Source organism: Carcharodon carcharias, chromosome 17, assembly GCF_017639515.1.
Source record: "Carcharodon carcharias isolate sCarCar2 chromosome 17, sCarCar2.pri, whole genome shotgun sequence".
NCBI lineage: Eukaryota > Metazoa > Chordata > Chondrichthyes > Lamniformes > Lamnidae > Carcharodon > Carcharodon carcharias.
Genome location: NC_054483.1, coordinates 35,511,722 through 35,535,378, shown reverse-complemented (window position 1 = coordinate 35,535,378; position 23,657 = coordinate 35,511,722). Strand labels below are relative to the sequence as shown.

The 23,657-nt window shown below is 39.9% G+C and overlaps 1 protein-coding gene across 1 annotated transcript in view; it reads left to right on the top strand.

Annotated features, from left to right (window-relative positions):
* The first annotated feature begins 13,819 nt into the window (after positions 1-13,819).
* Positions 13,820-23,657, top strand: part of LOC121289627 (deleted in malignant brain tumors 1 protein-like) — a 35,807-nt gene continuing 25,969 nt past the window's right edge. Inside the window, exon 1 of the mRNA XM_041209258.1 lies at positions 13,820-13,946. Coding sequence (XP_041065192.1) covers positions 13,820-13,946 — 127 coding nt within the window. The remainder of the gene's footprint in view (positions 13,947-23,657) is intronic.

The window sequence follows — 23,657 nt, the reverse complement described above, 5'->3', positions numbered from 1 at the left end:
CATACTGTCACACAGGAATGTCAAACACACAACTCGTAGGAACAATGGCGGTTCCCTGCTGCTTTCCAGATGTTTAAACTCGGTATAAACATCAACGTTAACATTGCCATTTCTTGCAAAGTAGGCAATGGTAGGTGAGCTCGTTAGGTTCAAATTCTGCCTTTCTTAAAGAAAGATTTTTTGGGGTTAAAGTTCCATTGTTTCTTTTTTTTTCTTTTGGTGTCAGAACTAACAAAAGAAAATTACTTCAGAACGCAGTTCCTCTTCAAATTTCAGTTATTTATTTTCTAAATGGTCTCCATGTTTAGCATAATGGTTAGCATCCAGTTTGTAAATAACAGTTAGACTGATCTCAGAAACATGTAGGTTAATCTGTTTTTTTTTCAGATTGTAAATGCAAATTATTTTGCTTATCGGACTGATCTGCCCTTGTCAAGTTTATATCTTCCCTGTCCATCTTCGTAACTTTCAAATTAACTTTCTCAAACCAAAACACTGTTATTAGTCTGACTGCCAGGAGTTTCATGGGATATTAATTTGCTTTCGATCTCCTGTAGGGGCAACGGTTTATTGTCCTACTTTTGTGCAAGCAAAACTGGCGTGTTCCACTTTCTGCTGTAAGGAACTATCATTTGGCATTGCAACTTGTGGCTCATCCTCTCTCGAACCTGGGACAGCTTTTTCAGGACCCAGGAGATCGGGATGTTTCCTTGTGGGAGCAGTCTTCCCTACATCCACATCAGGTCGAGATGTCGTTTTTTAGCCTGGTTTGTCTGTATAGATCGGTTTAAATGCTATTAACAAGCCTGTCAGGCCACCTCGTTCCGCATTTAGGTCGGCGAATATAGAGAGCGAACGCGTTAGCGTTCTTCTGTTAGTTAGTTTCTGTTCCTGTTCTGATACTTGTTGGGCCTCTGTTTAATTCTGGGGAAAATATATCTTCCCACTCAATTTCCGGGTCATTATTTCAGTTAATTTTACATCCTACTGGGCCTCCCTGCAGCTCACATAACTCTACTGGCCTAACGTCCTGCTAATAAAATTCAAGCAGCTTTCAGCCATCTCAATTATTAAATGTTTTATTTCACCTTTCGGGTCTCTGAACTTTGCCCAGCTCCCTGCGTTCCTGCATATCCCTGCTGGTTGTTTCTGGCCACGTAAATTTAGGTAATCAACAATTTGCTCCCAGATACATAGTTCCCGAGGAGAATATTCATCCCTGCTACTGGTAGCTCATGGCCAATTTCTAACGTTACTGGAACTGAAACATGGTCACACTGAAGGTGATCCGCTGGAAAGGGGCAAGCCTTTATGATCCTCCAATTGAACTGATCAGTGTCATGGCCTTCAGGGAGGACTCGTAGGGAAGGCTTATGCGTGCCTTGAACATTAAGGACATGAGTGGCCCTTGTATCCCGGAGCAGTACAACGGATGTGCTCACATCCAGGGACAGGCACAGGCACAATATTCCTGAAAGGACTGAACTCGAAATCTCTTTGGGGGATTTTTCGTCTCGGACACACAGAGGGCCACTCCCTCAGTGGGGCTAGTTCCTGAAGAGACACTCCAACGTTACTGTGTTGCATTTCCCATTGGGGCATCCCTATGGATTCTACTGAGATGGAGCCCTTACACCTACCATAATTCGAGCCTGGGGAGTCTTGTTTTTATTTACTCAGTGGGACCACATTGGCATCGGACCATCATTTGAATGCTCCTTTCTGGGTGGAGCGCCGTTTCTATCCAAGTCGCCCTTCTTAGCTTTCCAACGATCATGAGGGTGGTTTGCAAAAGGACTGTCTGAGTTCCTGGCTGTCTGTTGTGATGTCTCCATCTCTGTTTTTGAGGATTCTCTGCTCTATCAAGTACATCCATAAGCAGGAAAGTAAGCAGCATTTAAATTCCTCCAGCAATAACAGTTCATGCAATCTCTCACATTATGCTTTATTTTTAAGGAGCACACTCACTGGATGAACAAGATTTGCTACAGCTGGTTAAATTCGATGTAGGTCTGTAAGGGCTTCTTAGCAGTGTTCCAGAACTTCTGCCGATATTACTTTGTGACTAATGCAGAGGCACAGGGAATGGCAGCCTTGTTCTGTTAATAATTCGTGGACACGCCAAAGTCCACATGGAGTAGGCATCTTGCTCTCTGCGCGATAGCTGCCAGTGAATTAAAAAGAGTAGCCCACAAATCTGTTCACAACTTTCCATGTCCTGCCATGTTTAGGATTCTATGTCAGTCTCTTCAAATTTGTGAATGCATTTAGTGTATTTATGATACTAAGGAATCAGTTGCACAACAGGGGATTAAGGGCTGTTAGCAGGTAGAGAAGCATGTTACCCTCAAGCCCCCAGCTGCCTGGCCCCTCTCTCCATTTGAGCTGATAATTCCACTTCCAATTGTCGAAGACGGAATTATTTTTCTTCACTGATTATCTTTTCCCTCTCTTTCTCTCACTCTTTGTGTATATATATATATAGATAGATATATATAATCCCAACTATCTATCTAACTACCTATCTGTCTATCTATCTGCTTTACAAACACTCACAGTGTTAGTTTCAACATGGCATTAAGCTGTAACAGGTCACATTATTATTAACTCAGGAATTTAGTTTGTTTCACATTGAGAATCCGGCGTGGCATGTGGAGTGGGGAGTATCTTTGCAGGTTACCACTCTTACCACTCCAAAACACGCACACTGTAAATGTGTGTGTGCGCTCGTGTGTGTGCGCGCGTGTGTGTGTGTGCGTGTGTATGTGTGGGAGGGGGGGTTGTTTATGTGGGTGGTGGTGCGGGGGGGGGGGGGGAGTGTTCTTGTGAAGGAAACACGTGTTTTAAAACTGTAGTTAGTAGCAGCACAAGAAGTACGAAAATGGCAAATAGTTTACGTGATTTCATGAGTCCAGATTCAAAGTCCAAAGAGGAATTATTTCTCATAGAGATTCGAGCCCATCTGGCTGAAGACCATAGTTGTAGTGTTCACTTTACTGGTGTAAATATATCGCAATGTGATGTATGTTCACGGTTACTGGACCTGCTCTGAAGGCATTGGAAGGAAAATGTTCAACAGGGACATATGCCAGGGAGCTGGCCCTTGTGTTGACGACAGTTCATATTCTTGGATTATTCAGCGATTAGTTGTTTAGCAGCACACTGCCTGTGAGGCCAGGTATGGAATGCAAATACTGCCCAAAAAGGCGAGAGACTTGGATTACTGGTTTATTGTGCTTTAACAATCAGTTTGCTTCCGGCCATAATTATGCTCCTTAGGTGGGAAACAAAGTAGCTACTAGCAATTATCCCCATATAATGAGTTTTCATCTCTCCCTGTTGTGACATTTCTAGTAGTGGGTCAATTTGTTGTGCGGTCCCACTGCTTTTGGTGATTGCACATGGTCTGTACAATCATCTATGAAATTCCACAGGCAGAATGAGGAATTATTTTGTGCTTGTATCTCCTGATGGAAGAGACAGGGAAAAGATCCAACCCTGTGATGATGTGACTTGTAGCAGCCATCTTTTTTTGGTTCAGCAGAAATTCTTAGCTTAAATAGCAATAACGATGAAGTTTTGGACATAGTGTTGGAATTATTTAAATGTCGCGGGAGCACAACAGCACCAAATTGATACACAATCTAAAAACTTGTTCAATATCTTAAATTGTCTCAACATTTGCAATCTAATCAGTAACCTGGAGACTGGCCATTCCATAACCTGGATCAGCAGCCCAAAATTGCCCCCTTGTTATAAAGTTGTTACAATATGTATGACCTAAGATAATGACATTAATGTGGTCGACATCCTCCAAACTAGCATGGGGTCCATAAATTACCCAACTACCGTTAAACTTACCAATGGCACCTAAACTCCCTGACTCCACATAAAGCGGCCATCTCCCCTTAAGTTACCTCTCTCCAAACTAAGAGAATAACGTCATCTTCTCGGGGTCTAAAATCTGGCAATATCCTCCTCACAACAACAAAGGTGCGTAAAACTACAATTGGCCTACAGAAATTAAGCTGAGCCACTACATATAAATTCAAGCATTGCTAATAAACTGATGTATCACCAGTACTCCTACTCTACAAATCAAATGAACTAATGCCAATGATCTGAAAGAATACCCATAAATTGATAGTGAGGCAGTATAATTGTTCAGTGCCTTTGGCAGATGACCAATGTCAAGATGACCAAGCATCTACAAGCGGACCCATTGTCAACATAATTTAGATTACAATCATTTACCAAAAAAGCGCACCTGAAAAATGATCCACTGTCAAGGAATTGAAATTATTATATTAATTTTACAAACAATAATTAATCAACTTATGGTCCGTAAACTGCCTTATTGACCACAAACAAATCCAAACAAAGGAACCAATAATCATTGGTACTCAATTAGCTCTCAAACTTCAGTGTCAAAACTAAACAAACTAAAAAAATACCTTAGTTGGAACAAAGCCAGTTAACCAGCTTAATTCCATTACAGAAACATACTCATCTTTCGAAGGCTGACTACTGCCAATGAGCTGCTCGAAATATTATCCTCTAGTAGCAACTTTAATCAACAACAACCAATTCAGACAGCATACAGACATGATGTGAACGCAGAAAAATTTATTGTGCAACCTTCAAATGAAGGATGGGGACGATTAGATACCAACATTAAACCGTTTGTTCACGGGCAAAGGAATTGTAAAAACTTCAAAGTAAGGCTGGGAGCGACTGAGACTAACGAAGGAACAGGGTCCTTGAGGCAGACGACATGAGTGTTGCAATGTATAATTGTTTTGCAACAGTCTTCTCTTGTGAATAGGATGTTGCTAATTATCAGCAAAATAAGAGGAATTGGCAACATTAGGCAAAAAAATAACATTGATAAAAAGGAAGTTGTTAAAGACTTGGCAGTCTTAAATATCAGAAATTCACCTGATCCCAAATTGACCAGGGGGCGGAAAGAAGTGAGTGATAAAGAATAGTCCTTCTCCGACAGGAGAGAAGCGCACTCTCGTGCTCACTGTGCACGGATATTAGGGTCACTTTATCCAGCTCGGAATTGTCGTCAGGAGAGAGATGAATAATGCAAAACTTAAACACTACACATCCACACTGATGCAACATTCAGTCAAGGCACAAATAAAATTTAGCATGGATATCTGTTAAGTGATGCATTTTGGTAGGGAGAATGATGAGGGGCATATAGAAATTAGCAAATTAACCAGGAAATGCAAATAACATCAAAAAGCAATTTACAGTCACTTATTCACATCGTCAAAATGACTGGACACACAATAGATTGTTCAAATGACCGATGCATGATACAAAAAAAATCCCTAATTCGACACAAATACATTTGATCAATTTCCAAAGCTGTAAGTTTCTGAGCACCCGCCAACCATTTGAAGATTCATCACAGTTAAGCAAGTGAACAATGGTCATCAAATGATCCCTCACTAATAAACGATTGTAAAGATGAAAACGTAATCTAGTGCTTAGAACCTGACCGAGCACTTCGGAAATCAATAAGAGATTATGTTTTGACAAGATGCCTATACAAATCCATTACTGAAAACAGGCAGAACTCATTGAAAATATCCAGCAACCAAATCAAAGCAATATACCCATTACCACAGGTAATTTTCTACCCTCACATGCAATGCTATATGTGAACTGCTTCCACATGTCAGTTCTTGGGAGTTTTCCCGGCAATGAGACAGGAGTATTTTTGCAGCAGGATTCTAGCCCCTTGAAACTATAGCTTTGATTCAAGGGTGGGCGAATGCAACAGTGAGTTTAACGTATTAACACAGATGTTATTTATCATGAACACTTGGCAAACTTTATACAGATTACGGATACTGCTCCTTGTCTCATCATTTGCAATAAGTGATAAGATTACTTACAGGCGCCATGCCTCCGTGGGTTCCAGCGATTTGACGATATTGCCCAGCTATGTTTCCCCCTCATACGTTGAACTGCAGGTGTTCAAATGCCCAATAACAGTTTGTCGATATCACCATGGGAACAGCGTGTAAAATGCGAGCACAGGCGTCACCACAACGCCAGGTGCTTCCTGTCAGTTCAGCAGAACAGCAAAACAAGCGTCGAGTGTTCTGAGGTGCTGCAGGCTGCGAACTGCTTTACATGCAATGTGTTTCCGCAAATTAATCCTTTATATCAACCGGTCAACTTCCATAAATCATTTTTACTTCTTGTTTACGAGGAAGATGTCTGTGGACTCCGCGCCTCCCAGGAGTCTCGCTGAACTGTTTCATTTGAAGGTCAGTCACTCTCCCCTTGATTACCATTAACTAATTTCCTCAAAGATTTGACATTTTTGCTCGAAATTTACGCAATTTAATTTAAAACATTCCTGAGGCAGGTTTCCTACACACTCCGTCTTTGCAAACTGGGAAAAGGCCGCAAAATAATCCCACGAAATAATGGTGGACTCAGTGTTGCTTTACATATTCTTAAAAGTAATCACGAGGAGAGTGGCTACCTCGATATGAAGCACTTAACCAAGTGTGACAACAAAGAGCCCTCGTAAATTTGAAATCAATGATGTTGCTGAAAATTTCCGCCGGCTGCAGTCATACTGAGCAAAAGGGGATCAATCAACTCAGCCCCGGGACATTGTTTCAGCATTTCCTCATAACAGTTTCTTAGGCCCAAACATATTCAGTCGTTTTTTGAGTCAATTCCCTTCGTTCCGATGTCCCCTGATATTGGTAGTGTTCAGTTTTATTTGAGATTCCTCGGGTGCAATATGTACTCGAGTGCAATAACACTTGTACAATATCGAATTTCTAGCTTATAAGTGACAGTGGCATTCGCTCCACAGAAGTGCAGAAAATTACTATCTGGAGTAAGATAGAGCAACTACACTCACCAAAAATTAAATTGCATTATTATCGTTAAATTCCTACCGTCGGCATCCTGGGAATCAGCATTGAACATAAATATAAGTCCACTAATAAATTTTTCACCACTCATTCACAAGCGAAAGACAATGTCAGTACATCCGCCTAACCAGACTCCTCCTTGACGTTAAATATCTCTATCATGTTTCCGATTCGTTTTAATTTATCCAAAGAAAAAGATGTCAAACCTGTCCAATCTTTCATATGAATTTTTGAAACGCACTCGCATATAGTTGCATTTCTAAACTGCACTTATTTCGGCATTAGGGAGTCCAGGCGGACTTATTACACCACGTGTGGTATAACCATCATAAATTCAACAGCACTTCCCTGTACTGGCATCCTGTTCTTCCAAGAGCGAATCCAATACGTTATCAGGAATATTCATTATTTGAAAAAATTGTGTTGATATATTTCTTATTGTCATATCGAAATTGTTACATGGCTTTGGTCCTCTGATCTATTTAATTCTTTACCATATTAAGAATAAAATGTATCCAACTCGTCCAGCATCATGAATCACCCCATTCTGCCCTGCATTAAATTTCAATTGCCAATAATTCCCACTCGTGGTCGTTCTTTTTACGCATTCATTTATAGTTTTATATTACATTTCGTCTTTATCTCTTTCATTGCCCTGAACCATTTTTGTCGTTGATCATGTTCACCTTAGTTATCAACCCAAATTCATGTATCGAATATGAGTTTTTTTTTTCTAATTAAATTACATACTCATCTCTTTACCCTTCCATGCTTTTTACCTCTATGCAAAGCTGCAATGCTGCGGATGCTTGAAATCTGAAACGTAACACAGAAATTCTGAAGTACTTAGCAGGCCAGGCCGACAGAAAAGAAAACAGACATAACACAAGAGGCCTTGACATTATTGTCCTCCCTATGTCACTCCATTTGCAGTAGTTTAAGTCTCAAATGCTTGTGCTTTGTATGCATTTTACATGATTGCTTACCGATCTTTGTCTCCACTTCCTATTTGCTCGGCCGGAAGACACCATTAATGAACTCAATAGTCCGTCAGAATACTTCACCTCAATGCATATTCATTCTGTTTGGAACTCGGTGTTGGGTGTATCCTTTTTGGCTAGGCCTTTCACCATACCTCATGAACATTTTCACTCGACAATAAATTGTTCCTTCCCACGTTTTCTATTTGTTAAATAAAGCACGTTAAATATCCAATATTTGGCTACATGTTGAAACCCAGCGTCATTCTGCCAAAATGACTTGAAGCTTATATTCTCAACAAGGTTTTCAACAAGACGCAGATGACATCACCTTGGAGATAACACTGGGGTTGAATCATTAGAGACAAGATTTCGAAACCCTGAAATATGTGTGGATATAAACTCGATTGAAAACCATTTATTAAATAGCGCAAATTGCTCCCCATGTGCAAGGAATGCATATTTTTGAAATTAGCGATTGAACAACATGGAACCAATGCGGACAGAACTAAATAGAGTAAAGAACATGAACAGACTCGTTGTACTAAACTGCGACCCATTATCTCGCAGAAATTATTAAACACTAGGCATGGCATTTAATTACTGTCTAAGTATTTAAACACTGACACGAGCTGTTTTAAGCAACAAAGCTAAACAGTGTGAGATTCAGTTGACATTGAGACTGAAGGCTATTTCATTCCCTACAGCTTGCTCGAGCTTTTAGCGTAGACTGTCTGTCTTCTTTGCAAATACTACTCATATATTTTGATTATCTCTGCATCACATCTCCGTCATATTCTCCACATTGCTCTGCTTATTTCACTAATTAAAGTAACTTGAGAACAAAAAGTATCCACTGAAATATGTAATAGACAAAGAGATTTCAGTACAAAAATGCAATGCCATTAATACTTGGAAATATATTAAGCTGAGATCTCTTTTTTAAAAAAAATTGGTTCATATTGGTCATCGATAGGAGAAAGAAAAGTTGTAATTAAATATTTCAGCTGATTTTTTCCGTCAATTCCGACTGATATAAAGGCCACAGTGGAACATATCAAAGTGCGTCAGGTTCAGTATTATTTGACTTCCAGTGAAATCTGTTATACATACACACACAGAGTGGAAACAGTGATGATAATCTGGATGTAGATAGGTTAACGCACTAAGTATAAGCTATCAAATCTGACTGTGCTCAACTGTAATAGAAAAAAAGAAAACAGATGCAGACGTTGAATGTGTTTTTTTTTAATGAGGACTATAAATGAACCCATTAAAATAGTGAACGATGAATATTTTTTGTTTATTTTGTCTGCTGACCTGCTCCATCTCCTTTCTCCAGCTGCAGAATATAAAGCCCCTCCGCCATGCAATGCCTGCTTTAATTCAACTGAAAATGCTATCTCTTCTCAAGACCCCCAATAAATCTATAGCCTACTCAGGCAAAACATTTGTCTGAAGGAATGGCTCTACTTAACACCATAGTGTTGACCATCACATTTCATCTATTATACCTCTCTGTTACCAGAGTCTCGCAAATGTGTTGGTCTCCTATCCATGATATTTCAGGTGAGATGTATGCCTTATTTCAGGACAAACCCTGAACCTGGTATCTCCAATTTTGTACATTACAGTGAGGTTTCATCCTCACTGTGTGGAAATTAATCTGATGGGAGGATCACCTGTTCTGTACAGAAACCATTGATTTTAATTACATTTAAGTAGCTGTATTAATCATATATTTAATCATAAATTCCAGTTCGATATAGACATGAACAGATCCAATCCAGATAATAACTTGACTAGGCCTCGGATCTAAACAGTAGCTGATCTTCAACGTCTGCACATAATTCCGAGGGAAAATCACACCGACTTATGTTTACTTTAGCCCTTGAGAATCAAAATATCTCGCATGTAATTCTAGGCAGAATTTCAATTATATTTTGCAAACCAACTCAAGCCGGAGTGTTTTCGCGACTTGTGGTAGTGGATATAGTGGTAGTGGCAATGGATATGATATAAAAAGAAATATCGTTGAATCTCAGATGGACAGACCCAGTCAATCAAGCAGCCTCATTAGACGCAGGAGAATAATTAAAACGACAGATGAGACTATGTTCCTAGACTAGATACTTATCCAAATATTGTTCAAGAAGTATAAGAAGTAAGCCGACGCCACAGCAACGTTTCCTTATGGAGGCAAACAATCCAGCTTCACCTGACCACCACATATTTGGCCATGGAAATGGCGTGAGCTAAAGATCAACAAAATATCCATGGAAATAGGTCCATATTATCCACTGGGTAACTTCAGAATTGCTTGTGCCTCACTGAAAAACAAGACAGTAAGGTATGGCACAATCTAATCGCTAATCGTTTTCCATTTCATTTGAAGCAAGATAGGAGTCAGGCTTTGGAGACTGCAGAGTAAAAGAGCCCTGAGAACCAATGGCAAACATGAGCCGGCTCGCCTTTAAAATTGATTCACATTCAGGCCTCGATGGAGCCTTTGTGTGCTTTTCTTCCACACATGCTTTTCGGAATAGAAAATGATGCCTCATTATTGTTAGGAAAGCATTAACACATGCTGGCCTTTACCCCTGCACATCTCTTACTTCGGACAGGTCAGTCGTCTGCCACTTGTGAGGTCCACATCACACGGGTTATGTCAGCTCAGTTGGCAGGAATTTACCCATCTCTTGGTTCGCTTGCTTTCCCAACACTGATGTTTTTACCCCTTTTAAGAAAAACGTTCATCACTTTCCCACGGCTCGCTCTAGATAAGAGTGACAATGAAACAATCATCAGCTCACTGATACAGAGGCATGTGTAGATCCCTTCTTGGGATAGGACAGTCCGTCTGTCTTTTCCGGGTTTCATATGTAGCCAACGCTGGAGTAATCATGAAGGTTTTGTTGTAAGAAAAGCAGATAAGATCCTAAGGAGCTGAGAACATATGGAAGCTAACTTATTGATTATTGATTATTTATTTCATAACTTTATGACAATGTTTAAACTCTTATTAAGCGAACACCAGAATCATCCAGTTAAATGATTAATTATTGATTAAATGATTAGCTTAATAAGGACAGACGTTCAAAAATGGAGGAATTAGTTGCAATGACTGCAAGTGCCTCAATATTCCCCACCGCGTTATTAAATATTCAAAACTACCTTTACAATCATTCAACTCTCAAGCTTTAAAACACGATATGGGTTGTCATAAGTTCACTTTGAATTTCGGATCTGAACTTATAATCGGCCATTTTGGTATGAAACGTTAACTCTGATTCCCTCCACAGATGCTGCCTCATCAGCTGAGTATTGTTTAGCAAATATTGGTTTTATTTCAGATTTCCGGCATTCCCAGCACTTTTTTGTGAGCAGTGCATGATGTAGCCCTGAACATGGAGCAAAGAGATGAAAAAAAAAGTTAGAAAGAGCGAGATTTATTTGCAGAGACTGAGCTAGAAATACAAAAAATCAAGATAGAGGGGCACGTGCTCAGACAAAAAATACACACACATATACAGGCAAACAAACACATAGAGGCACACATGCACACACATATTAACGTGAAGGCAATTAGCAAGGAGTGACTTTGTAAGCGACATTCGACTTGTGCTTGCTCATTTTCGCCCTTATTCACACTGCTTTACTGGAAATTTTATTGGCCAATTTCCACTGTAATTGGTTGAAGCGGGGCCTCCAACTGCTATAGATTCTGAAACTGTTCGAGAAGCCAGAGTTCTCACTTTATTCTACAAGTTCACATTCAGTGTATTGAGTTGCTCTCAGTATCTCATTGGATTTAAAACTGTATTTGGCGGTTATCGTACCGACTTTTCCAAAACGGTGGAAATGCTGTTTGCCCGTGACTGTTAAGCCTGCTGTTCTGTAGCAGATGTTGCAAAATGGAGGCAGGAACATATCGGGGCGACATTGAGAAACAGAGTTGCGTGACAATGAACGACAATTTAACCAGCGCCTCCAATTTCACGAGGCACAGTCTAGGTGGATCAATGTTCGGAGATGTTAAAATGAAAAAATAAACAGATACCGAAATGCTCTTCTGCTTCAGCTCTGGCAGGGTAAGTTATTTTTTTTTACAATTGCAGACAAAACTTCAAAGCCTTGGAGATGGTAGACATGATATTTTCCCGGTTGACACCAGGAATAAGGGACGTCCGTGTGTGGAGGCAATGAATAAATTGCGATTGATCTCTATAGAGCAGAATTTTTTAACGGAAAATGGAGACAGTCAAACTTCTGAGAGATATTGCAGCAACAAGTAGGGAGGAGCATTTTCGATGAGATAGAATCATAGAGTCATAGAGGTCTACAGCACAGAAAAATGCCCTTCGGCCCATCGAGTCTGCGCCGGTCAAACAAGTACCTAACTATTCTAATCCCACTTTCCAGCACTAGGTCCATAGCATTGTATGCCATGGAATTGCAAAGCTTTTTAAATTTTAGGAGGGTTTCTACCTCTGCCACTCTTTCAGGCAGTGAGTTCCAGATTCCCACCACCCACTGGGTGAAAAGATTTTCCGTCACATCCCCGCTAAACCTTATGCCCCTTACCTTAAATCTATGCCCCCTGTTTATTGATCCCTCAAAAAAGGGAAAACGTTCCTTCCGGCTACCTTATCTCCCCCATAGTAGTATATAACTCAATGATGTCCCCCCCCTCAACTTGCTCCGCTCCAGGTAAAATAACACCAGTCTATTCAATCTCTCCTCATAAATAAATATCTTCATACCAGGTAACACCCTACTAAATCTGCACTGCATTCTCCCTGGAGCAATCACATCATTCCTATAATGCAGAGTCCAGAACTGCACACAATACTCTGCCTGTGGCTTAACCAGCGTCCTATACAATTCCAGCATGAACTCACCCTTGTTTTTATATTTTAAGCCTCGGCTAATATAGGCAAGTATCCCATATGCCTTTTCAACCATCTTATCTACCTGCCCTGCTACCTTATGGGAACTCACAAACAGCAAGGGACCCAACACCGCTTCCTGTGGAATCCCACTGGACGCAGGCAACCAGTCACAAAAACATCCCTCGACCATCACCCTCTGCTTCCTGTCACTCAGCCAATTCTGGATCCAATTTGCAAAATTGCATTCGATACCATGGGCTTCGTTATCAGTCTCCCATGCGAGACCTTATCATAAGCCTTGCTGAAGTCTAAGCAGGCTACATCAAATGCATTGCCCTCATCTACACACCTGGTCACCTCTTCAAAAATTTTAATCAAGTTGGTCATACATGAACTCTCCTTAACAAAACCATACTGACTGTCAATGATTAAACCATGCCTCTCCAAATGTAGTTTCATGCTGTCCCTCAAAATTGTTTTGAATAGTTTCCACACCACTGGGGTTGGACTGACCAATGTCAAGAACCAAACTGAATAGATTTAACCTAATTGACAAAATTGCTCTTGAAGATAAATTTACCAGCATGTCGAGTTGTTCAGATATGGAACACAATATCAGAAAGAAGATGTTTGTTTTTTGAAACGGCAGTTGGGCCCTTATCTTCAGCTGACAAATTTGCATAGTTGTGCTGGGAAAGCAGGCGGTGTAGAGCGTGGCTGCTGGTGCAGACCAACCCTCTCCTTTTGCATTGTAAGATCCAATGATTTTATGTTCTGATGCAGGGTTGGTGACTCATTTCCTTTTCAGACTCGTACACTTCATTGGCCACATAGGATAAGGAGGTGGATCAGACCTGGGATCATTGCATCTATTAATGGGCAGTTTCTTACTCATTGGTGCATTTTTCGAGACAGCCGTTCACGGTTCGCACAGGGCGGCATTTATAGGTAATTCGGGAGGAGGTACTCGCCTCTGTATAAACTGTTATCAAATAATTAACTAATAGATTTTCATCAGTTGGAGTCTCGGAAGATGTTGGAAGGATTGCCCGGTATATGTGCCCAACAGTTGGTTAATGTTCAATTCCCGTTGCACTCACCAATCATCGGGACGATGCTGCGGTCCATTCTGACACTAATTATCTTGCAGCTTCTGAACTGTGAGTGATTGTTAATTGAAATGATGGTTTTATTAGCAAGGACATTGTCTACTTTGAAACTATGCCACAGTAATAGAAATAGTAATCCTCTCAACTGATAATATTGACGTGCTATTGAAAGTAAACTTTGATTTCTTGAAATGTTATTTTTTAATTCGTTCATGGAACGAGGGTGTCTCTGGCTATGCCAGCATTTATTGCCAATCCGTAATTGTCCTTGTTCAGAGGGGATTTTAGAGTTAACCACATTGCTGTGGGTCTGGAGTCACATGGAGGCCAGGCCAAGGACAGCAGATGTCCTTCCCTAAAGGACATTAATGAACCAGATGGGTTTTATGACAAACGGAAATCGTTTCATGGCCATCATCAAATTTTAATTACAGATTGTTTATTGAATCCAAACTCATCTATCTGCTGTGTTGGGATTTGAGCCCCGGTCCCCAGAGCATTACCCTGGATATCCGGATTATTAGTCCGGTGACAATCCAACTATACCACCGCCTCCCTTCATCTGCCTACGCGTTGGTATATTAATATTTTAAACATATACGCTGAGAACATGGGAACTCATGAGCTGAAAGGCTGGTGTTTGCAGAAACCCTCATAACATTTAAACCACACTTGATGCTGCAGCCTAATTAGCCCAGAAGCTAAAAAATGTGATTTGGCTAAATTGCTTTTTAATGGCCCTTGCAGGCACAGAATGACCGTCTGCTGTGCCTCAAATTGCTCTGATTCCACAAGTTTACTTCAGGGATTGGTTAAACTCGCCTTCCAGCTGATGGTCTGACACAGGTTGAGTACACTAGAGTTGAAATTCAAATAGGACGTTAAAAAGATAACTATTAGAAGCAAAGTGCTTTCCGAACACAGGCTATCGGAGTCTGGGTTCAAGCAGGTGAGAAGGGGCATGGTGACTTTGGATCAGACATTTATTCATTTTTGTCTATGAACTGAATATTGAAAAACAGGCTCTCTAATTTGCTGAAGTTTCATTGAATGCGAACGTATAGTTCCGTGTATATTTTGATGTTAAAATCCATCAGCTTCGAAGTTATATAGAATATACTACATCTGACTAAAATGTATTTTACTTTCTATATTGAGATTATTTGTAAAATTGCGATTTATGTCCGAAAGTATTCTCCGCTGCTGCTCTTATTCTGCTAAAACTAGAGCTGTAACCATATGCAGACTATCTAAATTCGAAGGGTCATGAGGACTCGAAACGTCAACTCTTTTCTTCTCCGCCGATGCTGCCAGACCTGCTGAGTTTTTCCAGGTAATTCTGTTTTTGTTATCTAAATTGAACTCGGTTGTGTGCAACTGCACTCAACAGCAGCTATTAACGCCTGAACCCCAGACATTTCTGCCATTGGTATTTCTCAGTAGACGCTCAGTGTGACTCCCTGTAACATAGAGAAATTAAGTAAAACATTTGCTCAGCGCTAAAGTGTTGAGCAAGGTCTGTAAAAATTGCGTATTAACATAGGAACTGGAAGAACAACTAACATTGGTGTTAAGTAATTTTATTATCCTGAAATGCATTCGCGAAAAAAACCTTTGGTGAGTGTATTTTCTGAAATTTGTTGCTTAAGTTGCTTCGACAATGTTCCAAAATATGACCACGCTGTGCTTTTTTTTGAATGATGCATTTATGTTTACCGCGTCATGACAAAATTAAGTTTGCCGAAGCTCATTCTACATATCAGTTTTTTTTTCACGGTCCTATGTAGTGTTTAATGAGATAACGAAACTTGTTCCTTTATCTCCTTCCATCTGTCCCGTATTTTTTGCCGCGTTTTTGTGCCGATAACTCTGATCAGACCGTCGGTTACACTTTATCTATATTGTCAGTAACAAATGCTGATTTAGTGACAGGGAAACATGACTGCACTGTTAGCAAATGCCGTATACGGTAAAGAGCAGATATTCTATGCACCTGTTTCCTTCCTTTAGGAAACGTGTCGGTATTAAACGATGTTGTAGTTGTTTTAAAGAGTGTGTCTCGAACACGAAAGAAATCTTAAAAGCACGAATCATACATTACTCCATGAACATTTTTCAAAAATCCCGTGCTGAGTAAAATCATTTTTTAAAAGAAAATTAATATCTTCCTTCACGTTACTCTTCATTGGGATTGCTTGAATTCAATATTTAAATGATTTTTAATTTTGCGGATTTTTCGGATAGTAGCTAATTGGCGTTGCTTCTATGATTTTCAATCCATCAAACCCGAATTGCTAAATTATATCAATTGATCTCGTTGACAGAAAACATGTCTAGATTAATTCACAGAGGATTAACACAGTCCCATTTCCATTTGAGATTTAAGGGATGTCGACTGGAAATTGTTCACGCTCTCAGCAGTTTGCTTTCAGGTTGATCCCTGTGCCTCTTGGACAGAAACAACAGAGTGGACTTCAAATTCTAATCTGGTTACTTAAACGGGGCTATGTAAAGCAGACGGAGGCGGCTGTTAGATCAGATTGCATCGGAGTCCGGTGCATAAAATAATCACTGAGTGCCGAATCCTAGATAGAACTGGAGAATCTGATGACTGAAGCAGCACTGATGTTTCTATCGCCAATATTCCTGAGTAGAAGTGCTGTCAGGCGTCTTTGTGACAAAGTGACAAAATCATTTAAAACACATTATTGAGCACCAGCGCGTTGTACACGCTTTTTGAATATTGTATAATGAAATATTAATTAGTGATAGGTTCAACATTGCTTCAATCATCATTTATCGTAGGTATAATTATTAACTTGTCTCCGAATATTGATGTTCGCAAAATGTTCACATATTTAGATAGTTGCGACTTTTGTTTAGCGTCTGACTGTCTTCAAAATTGTGACCTCTTTACGTGAAGTTAAGGTTTCTAGATCAGGTACTTTTTTATATAAAGACTCAGGTATAAACATATTTTCCCTCCTCTTTACAGATTCCCCATAGCTTTTTTTTTTATATGGGCATGCAGTGTTTACTCAGATATCGAATTTTTTCTCCAACATCCTTTCGGCCGGCTCGGAGAGCTTTTTGCTGGGTTTTCAGTCGAAGGTTCAATAATACATCCTGCGTTAGTGACAAGGAAAGCGTTCATGCACTGATACACATTGAAGTAAATCAACTTTGATCTTCTTTTACCAAAAGGAAATAAGATTATAAAATCCTGATTTTACAAATTAAAGAACATTTTCTGTACTTCATAGAATGGAGACATTAGATGAAGTGCATAATACCCCGAATCATTTTGACAATTAGAGCACCGATCAAAATCAGTTGACAGAGAATGGATATATTTCATTCAAATTAGTTGTTCGTGGGATAACAGAAAGCAAAACGTTAAATGGCTTATTACATTTTGTATAAATTTAATCCAATAACTGTTATAGAATGTCTTTTTTTTCGATTTCATAAAGGAATTAATTTTCAAATGCTATTAATAACTCTAACGAGTTTAGCCTAACTGCACCTGATTAGCAAATACTTTATGGAGGTGACCGAACTGTATGTAAAACTTAGATTTTTCACAGAAACAAACACAGATACCAAGGCTTTTGTTTACAATCTGGTTCTTGTACTGACAGAGCAGACTGCATTCGAAATTCTAAAAAAAAATACTGAGCCTGCGAGAAGACGAGTGCCATCACTTTTAGAATGGAAAATATCGCAGTCTCGGGTGTCATTTCACTCTCGGAGTGTAGGACACCAATCAGAGCTGTAATTATTGCCGACTGAACACGCGCACAAATTATTGATACGAACATATTTCAGAAGAACTGCAGCGTGACAGTTCTGTATTAAATTAATTGAAATATTACAAAAAAAAATCAGATATGGAGTGTTGGACGTGGACTGTTAATTTTGCAAAGCGCAATAATAATCTGAGTTGAAACCAAAGTTGTTTAATAAAATAAAAATATTCAGGGGACGTGGGCTTCGCTGGCTGGGTCAGCTTTTATGCTCATCCATTGTTGCCCTTCAGAAGATAGTGGTGACATGCCTTCTTGAACAGCTGCAGACAATATGTAATAGTTACACGAATAATGCTGTTAGAAAGGCACTGCCTGGATTTTGACACAGCGAGAATGAAGGAATGGCATTATATTTCCAAACAAGGATGGTGAGTGACTTGGAGGGGAACTTCAAGGTGATGGGGTTCCCATCTGCCTGCTGCCCCGATCCTTCTAGATGGCAGCAGTTGTGGGTTTGGAAGGCACCGTCTAAGGAGCCTTGGTGAGTTTCTGCAGCGCATCTTGTAGGTTAGCGGTGGAGCGAGTAAATGCTTGTGGATGCGTTTCCAATCAACGGGTTGTTTTCAATTAATATAATTATGACTGTAAGTAATACCAATAGCATTCTCGAAAAACGTGGCGAACAAAAGATGCTACACTCCCCTCGAATTTACTGCATGGGTGTTTTTTTTAAACAATTTAATTTTTTTTGTGTGAACAGCTACTATTTAAAGTGATATCAAGCTTTCCAATGTATACATTTATGGGCACATGATATATGCGATAACAGGTGATTGTCAGTATCTATCCGAACAGTCACCTTATTTTACGTAGGTTTATGGTGTATTTTATGCGATATCCGAACGACCAAGACTTGAGTCTCAATCTCGTTTCACCTGCTCCGTGCTCTCTTTATAAAAGAGTTATTTTACATATTTAACTTCGGCCGATAAATCCCAGAAAAATTCGCCCCATTCTTGCTAACACAAGGTTAGTGTTTGGCTATATTCTAAGTATAATTACTTTTATTCAGGCACAAATAATTATGTTTGCGCATCTGTTGTTGGAAATTGCGGTTGCACTATGGACGTTTATGTTGGATTAAATAATGTTAGGCAAATCGGCCCGATGTTTATTATTGGCTTTAGCCAACGAATTATGTTTTAAATTAATTTCCCTTGTAACGCTAGCCTTTAATTGTGTTCGCTGTGCACATCAAATCTCATCGTTTAATAGGAAACATTATTATAACTATTGATGAATCAAATAATCCGTCATGCAGATATAATTTCCATTGATCTTTTACATTATCTGGATTTTGTGACCTTCAATTCACGCCTGTGTTTAATGTCAATGGATTGCATTATCTGTGGCTCTTATTCAAGGAGTTAAATTCTCGGCTAAGAACACGTGCAATTCCTACATATTAGCTCAGGGCCTTTGCGTTTCTTGGTTTGACCTTACATGCCCCTGGGATATTGGTGTAGTTGGCAATGCCAGCACGTGTTGCCCTTCGCCAGTAGCACTTGAATAGATTTTGTTGAATCGCCTTGTTGAACCACTGCAGCACTAGCTGTACAGCTACAAAGATAGAATTGTTCTGGATGGAGACGCAACGACAGTAATGGAATGGCGATATTTTTCAAAGTCATCGTAGTGCCTGGCTTGGAGGGGAAATTTTAGTTAGTGTTATTCCCATGCGCTTGTTGCACATGTCCATCTGCTTGGTAGAAGTCCTGGGTTTGGAGGGCCCTGTCGAATTAGTTTTGGCACAGTGCATCTTATAGACAGCGCAGTGATGATTAGCGTGACTCTTCAGCTGCCCATCAAAAAATGGGATTCTTTGGCGTGGTTAGTTTTGAGCTTCTTGAGGCTTGCTGCAACATCCCTTATCCAGGCAAATATATATAATGCCACCACACTCGTAAATTGTGTCTATGAGTTGAGGGACATGATTTTTCCTCGTCGTGTGACCCGTGCAGTTCACTTTCCAACAAATGTGATATCAAAGTGTTGATGTTGGGGTATTCAGCGATTGTAATATTATTTAGATTAATATTTGCATATTATTGTCAGTTGTTTAATGATAGAAGAGTAAAGCAACGGAAAGAAGGCATGCAAAAGTAACAGGGATTCACGCTAATCAAACGAACATATGAGCAGACAAATTAGGAGCAGGGGTCTCTGCACTTTGAGCCCGTTCTTCCTTTCAGTAACATCATTGCTGATCTCACTGTAACCTAAGCCCTACCTTCCTCCCTAGCTGATAACTTTTTATCCACTTGTTAATGAATAATTTATCCCGCTGTGCCTTAAAAATGTATTGAAAAACTATGCCTCAGCCGCAATTTTAGGAGGAACGCTCCATGGACTCATGATCCGCTGAGGAGAAAACAATTACTCATCCCTGTCTAAAACGAGCTTTCACTTATTTTTAAGCAGTTACTCGTTGTTCTAACTTCCCCACAAGAGCAAGCATGCTCTTCTCATACACATTGTCAGGACCCTCAGGATGTTAAAGGTTTCAATCAAGTCGCCTCTTGCTCTTCTAAACGCCAGTGGATAAAAGCCTAAGCTGTCCAACGTACCCTCATAAAGGCAAACCGTAATTTCCTTTAGTCTAATAAAACTTCTTTGATTCTAACGCATTTACATGGTTCCTTACATAAATGGAAAAATACTATGCACTGTGCTCCAGATGTGGTCTCACTATTGTCATGTACAACTGAAAGATAACCTCCCGACTTTTGTAATACACGTCCGCACGATAAATTATAACGTTTTATTACCTTTCATAAATACTTGCTGCACCTGGGTGTTAGACTTTTGTGATGCATACGCAAGGACACGTAGGTCCCTCTGAATCCCAGAGTTCTGTAACCTCTCACTATGAACACAATAAGTTATTATTCTTCGTGAGAAAACAGCTAGTTTCACATTTGCCTGCATTATGCTCATTTGCAAGATCTTTGCCCACTCGTTTAACCAACCTATTTTCCTTTGTCGCTTCCTTATGCCCTCTTCACAATTTACTTTCCTACCTCTCTTGTGTTGTCAGTAAATATATCAGCTACGGCTTTGCTCCCTTCATCCAAATCATTTATGTGAATTGGAAAATGCTGGGACCCCAGCACCGATCACTGTGGCACAGCACAGGTCACATTTTGTTAACCAGAAAAAGATAAATTTCTGCCACTTATTTGCACCCTGTTAGCTAGCCACTATTCTATTCATGTCAATACTTTACCCCCATGCCATGAGATTTATTTTGCTCAATAACCTTTAATGTGGCACTTACTCAAGTGCCGTCTGGAAAACTAATTGCAGTATATCCAGCAATCACCCTTTACCTACAGCACATGTGGCTCTTCAAGAAACTCCAATAAATTGACTAAACTTGATTTCCATTGAAGAGAACCATGTTCCCTCTGCCTGATTTCTTTGAATTTTGCTATGAGCGCTGCTACAACACATTTAATAAGAGCTTTCAACAATAGTCTTTTGACAGATGTTAGGTTAACTGCCCTATAATTTTCTGCTTTCAGTCCCCCTCCCCGTTTGAATAAACGAAATGGATTTGCATTTGTTTTCCAATCTAATGGAACTTTCCCACAATCTAGGCATTTTTTTTTTGAAATGTACAACCACTGCTTTCACACCTTGATTCGCCACTTCTTTCAACATCATAGGGTGAAGTTCACCCGGAGACGGGGACTTTTCAGTGTGCAATGCTAACAATTTTTGAGATGCCATTTCTCCTTTCTGCTAGCGATTTTCAGTTATTTCTGTAGTTTTACCTGTGTCTTCCGTAGTTACCAATGCAAAGTAACTATTTAATTCATCCGCCTTCGCCATACATTTCATTATCAATTCCCCAGGCGCACTTTCTATAGGACCAACACTCAATTTGCTAACTCTGATCTTATTTTAATAGCTAACACGAACTTACGACCTTATATTACTAAGTTTCCCTCACACTTAAGCATTCTGTCATTCTATACTTTTCTTTATATTATTTCCAATCTCCTGACCTACCTTCCGTATTTGCACAACTTTATGCCTCTCTTTATGTTTGATACTTCCTTTAACATTTTTAGTTAACCACGGATGTGATAGAAGACAGAAGGTAGCAGTGGAAGGGTGTTTTTTCCTTAATGGAGAACTGTAATTAGTGGTGTTCCACAGGGATCAGTGCTGGGACCTTTGCTGTTTGTAGTATACTTAAACGATTTGGAGGAAAGTGTAACTGTGCTAATTAGTAAATTTGCAGATGACACTAAGGTTGGAGGAGTTGCAGAGAGTGAAAAGGTTTGTCAGAGGATACAACGGGATATAGATCGGTTGGAGACTTGGGCGGAGAAATGGCAGATGTAGTTTAATCCGGACAAATGCGAGGTTACACATTTTGGAAGGTCTAATACAGGTAGGAATTATACAGTAAATGGCAGAACCCTTAAGTGCATCGACAGGCAGAGGGATCTAGGTGTACAGGTCCACAGGTCACTGAAAGTGCCAACACAGGTGGATAAGGTAGTCAGGAAGGCATATGGCATGTTTGCCTTTATTGGTAGGTGTACTGAGTATAAAAGTCGGGAAGTCATTCTGCCGCTGTACAGAACTTTGGTTAGGCCACACTTGGAATATTGCGTGTAATTCTCGTCACCACATTACCAGAAGGATATGGAGGCATTGGGGCGGGTGCAGAGGAGGTTTACCAGGATGCTGCCTGACCTGGAGCTTATTAGCTATGAGGAGAGGTTGGAGAAACTCAGATTGTTCTCACTAGAGTGACTTGATAGAAGTTTACAAAATTATGAGTGGCATGGACAGAATAAATAGTCAGAAGCTTTTTCCCAATGAGGAAGAGTCAATTACTAGGGCACTAGGGCACATAGAGTTAAGATGAGAGGAGAAAACTCTAGAGGAGATGTGCGGGGCAAGTTTTTAAGCAGAGGGCAGTGAGTGTCTGGAATTTGCTGCCAGAGGAGGTGGTGGAAGCAGGCACGATAGTGATGTTTAAGAGGCAACTTGACAAATACATGAATACGATGGGACTAGAGGGATATGGACCACGGAAGTGCAAAATGTTTTGGTTTGACAGGCAAAGTGATTGGTGCATTCTTGGAGGGCTGAAGGGCCTATTCCTCTGCTGTTCTTTTCTTTATTCTTTGTTCTTTGAATGTGGGTCCTCCCCTTAATTTTTTGTTCTTTCTTTTAAGTGTATCTGTTCTGTATATTCTGAAATATACATTTCAATGTCTGCCATTGAAGCCCTAGTGACCTATCCCTTAACCGCGCTCAGCAGTTCACTTCACTACTTCTGCTGGCATCCCCCATAATTGCCCGTATTTAAGATGAAAAAACCTAGCTTTGGAAGCACTCGGCTCTCCCTGTAACTGAATTCAATCACATTATGATCGCTGCTACCCAGGGTTGTATTCACTATGAGTTTATCAATAAATCATTTCTCATTGCACAATTCAGGTTATTGCACAGGCTGTGCCCTGGATGACTCCAGAACGTGCTAGCCCAATGATCTATATCGAAAACATTCTATTAAATACCTAGATAAGCTACCTTTGTCAACCTGACTTGTTCCAGTTCACATGTAGATTAAATTGGCCTCTGATTATCACTGTATCTTTCTAACAAGCTCCAGTTATTTCTTCTTTTATACACTGTCCTACTGTGTAGTTATAATTAAGGAACATGTACATCACTCCCACAAATGATTCATTGTGTTTATCATTATTCATTCCAATTCAAACTGCTTCTACACTCAGGTTTCCTGAACATAAGCCATCCTTCTCTATTATGCTAACGCCGCCGCCTTTTTTCATAACTTCAACCCCTTCTTAAATGTCACGTACCCTTCAATATTCAAGGCCAAATCTATGTCTTCACATCGTCATGTCTCTGTAAAGGCTACCAATCCAAATTTTTTTTTTTACTTGTTACGTTAGTTAATTTGTTT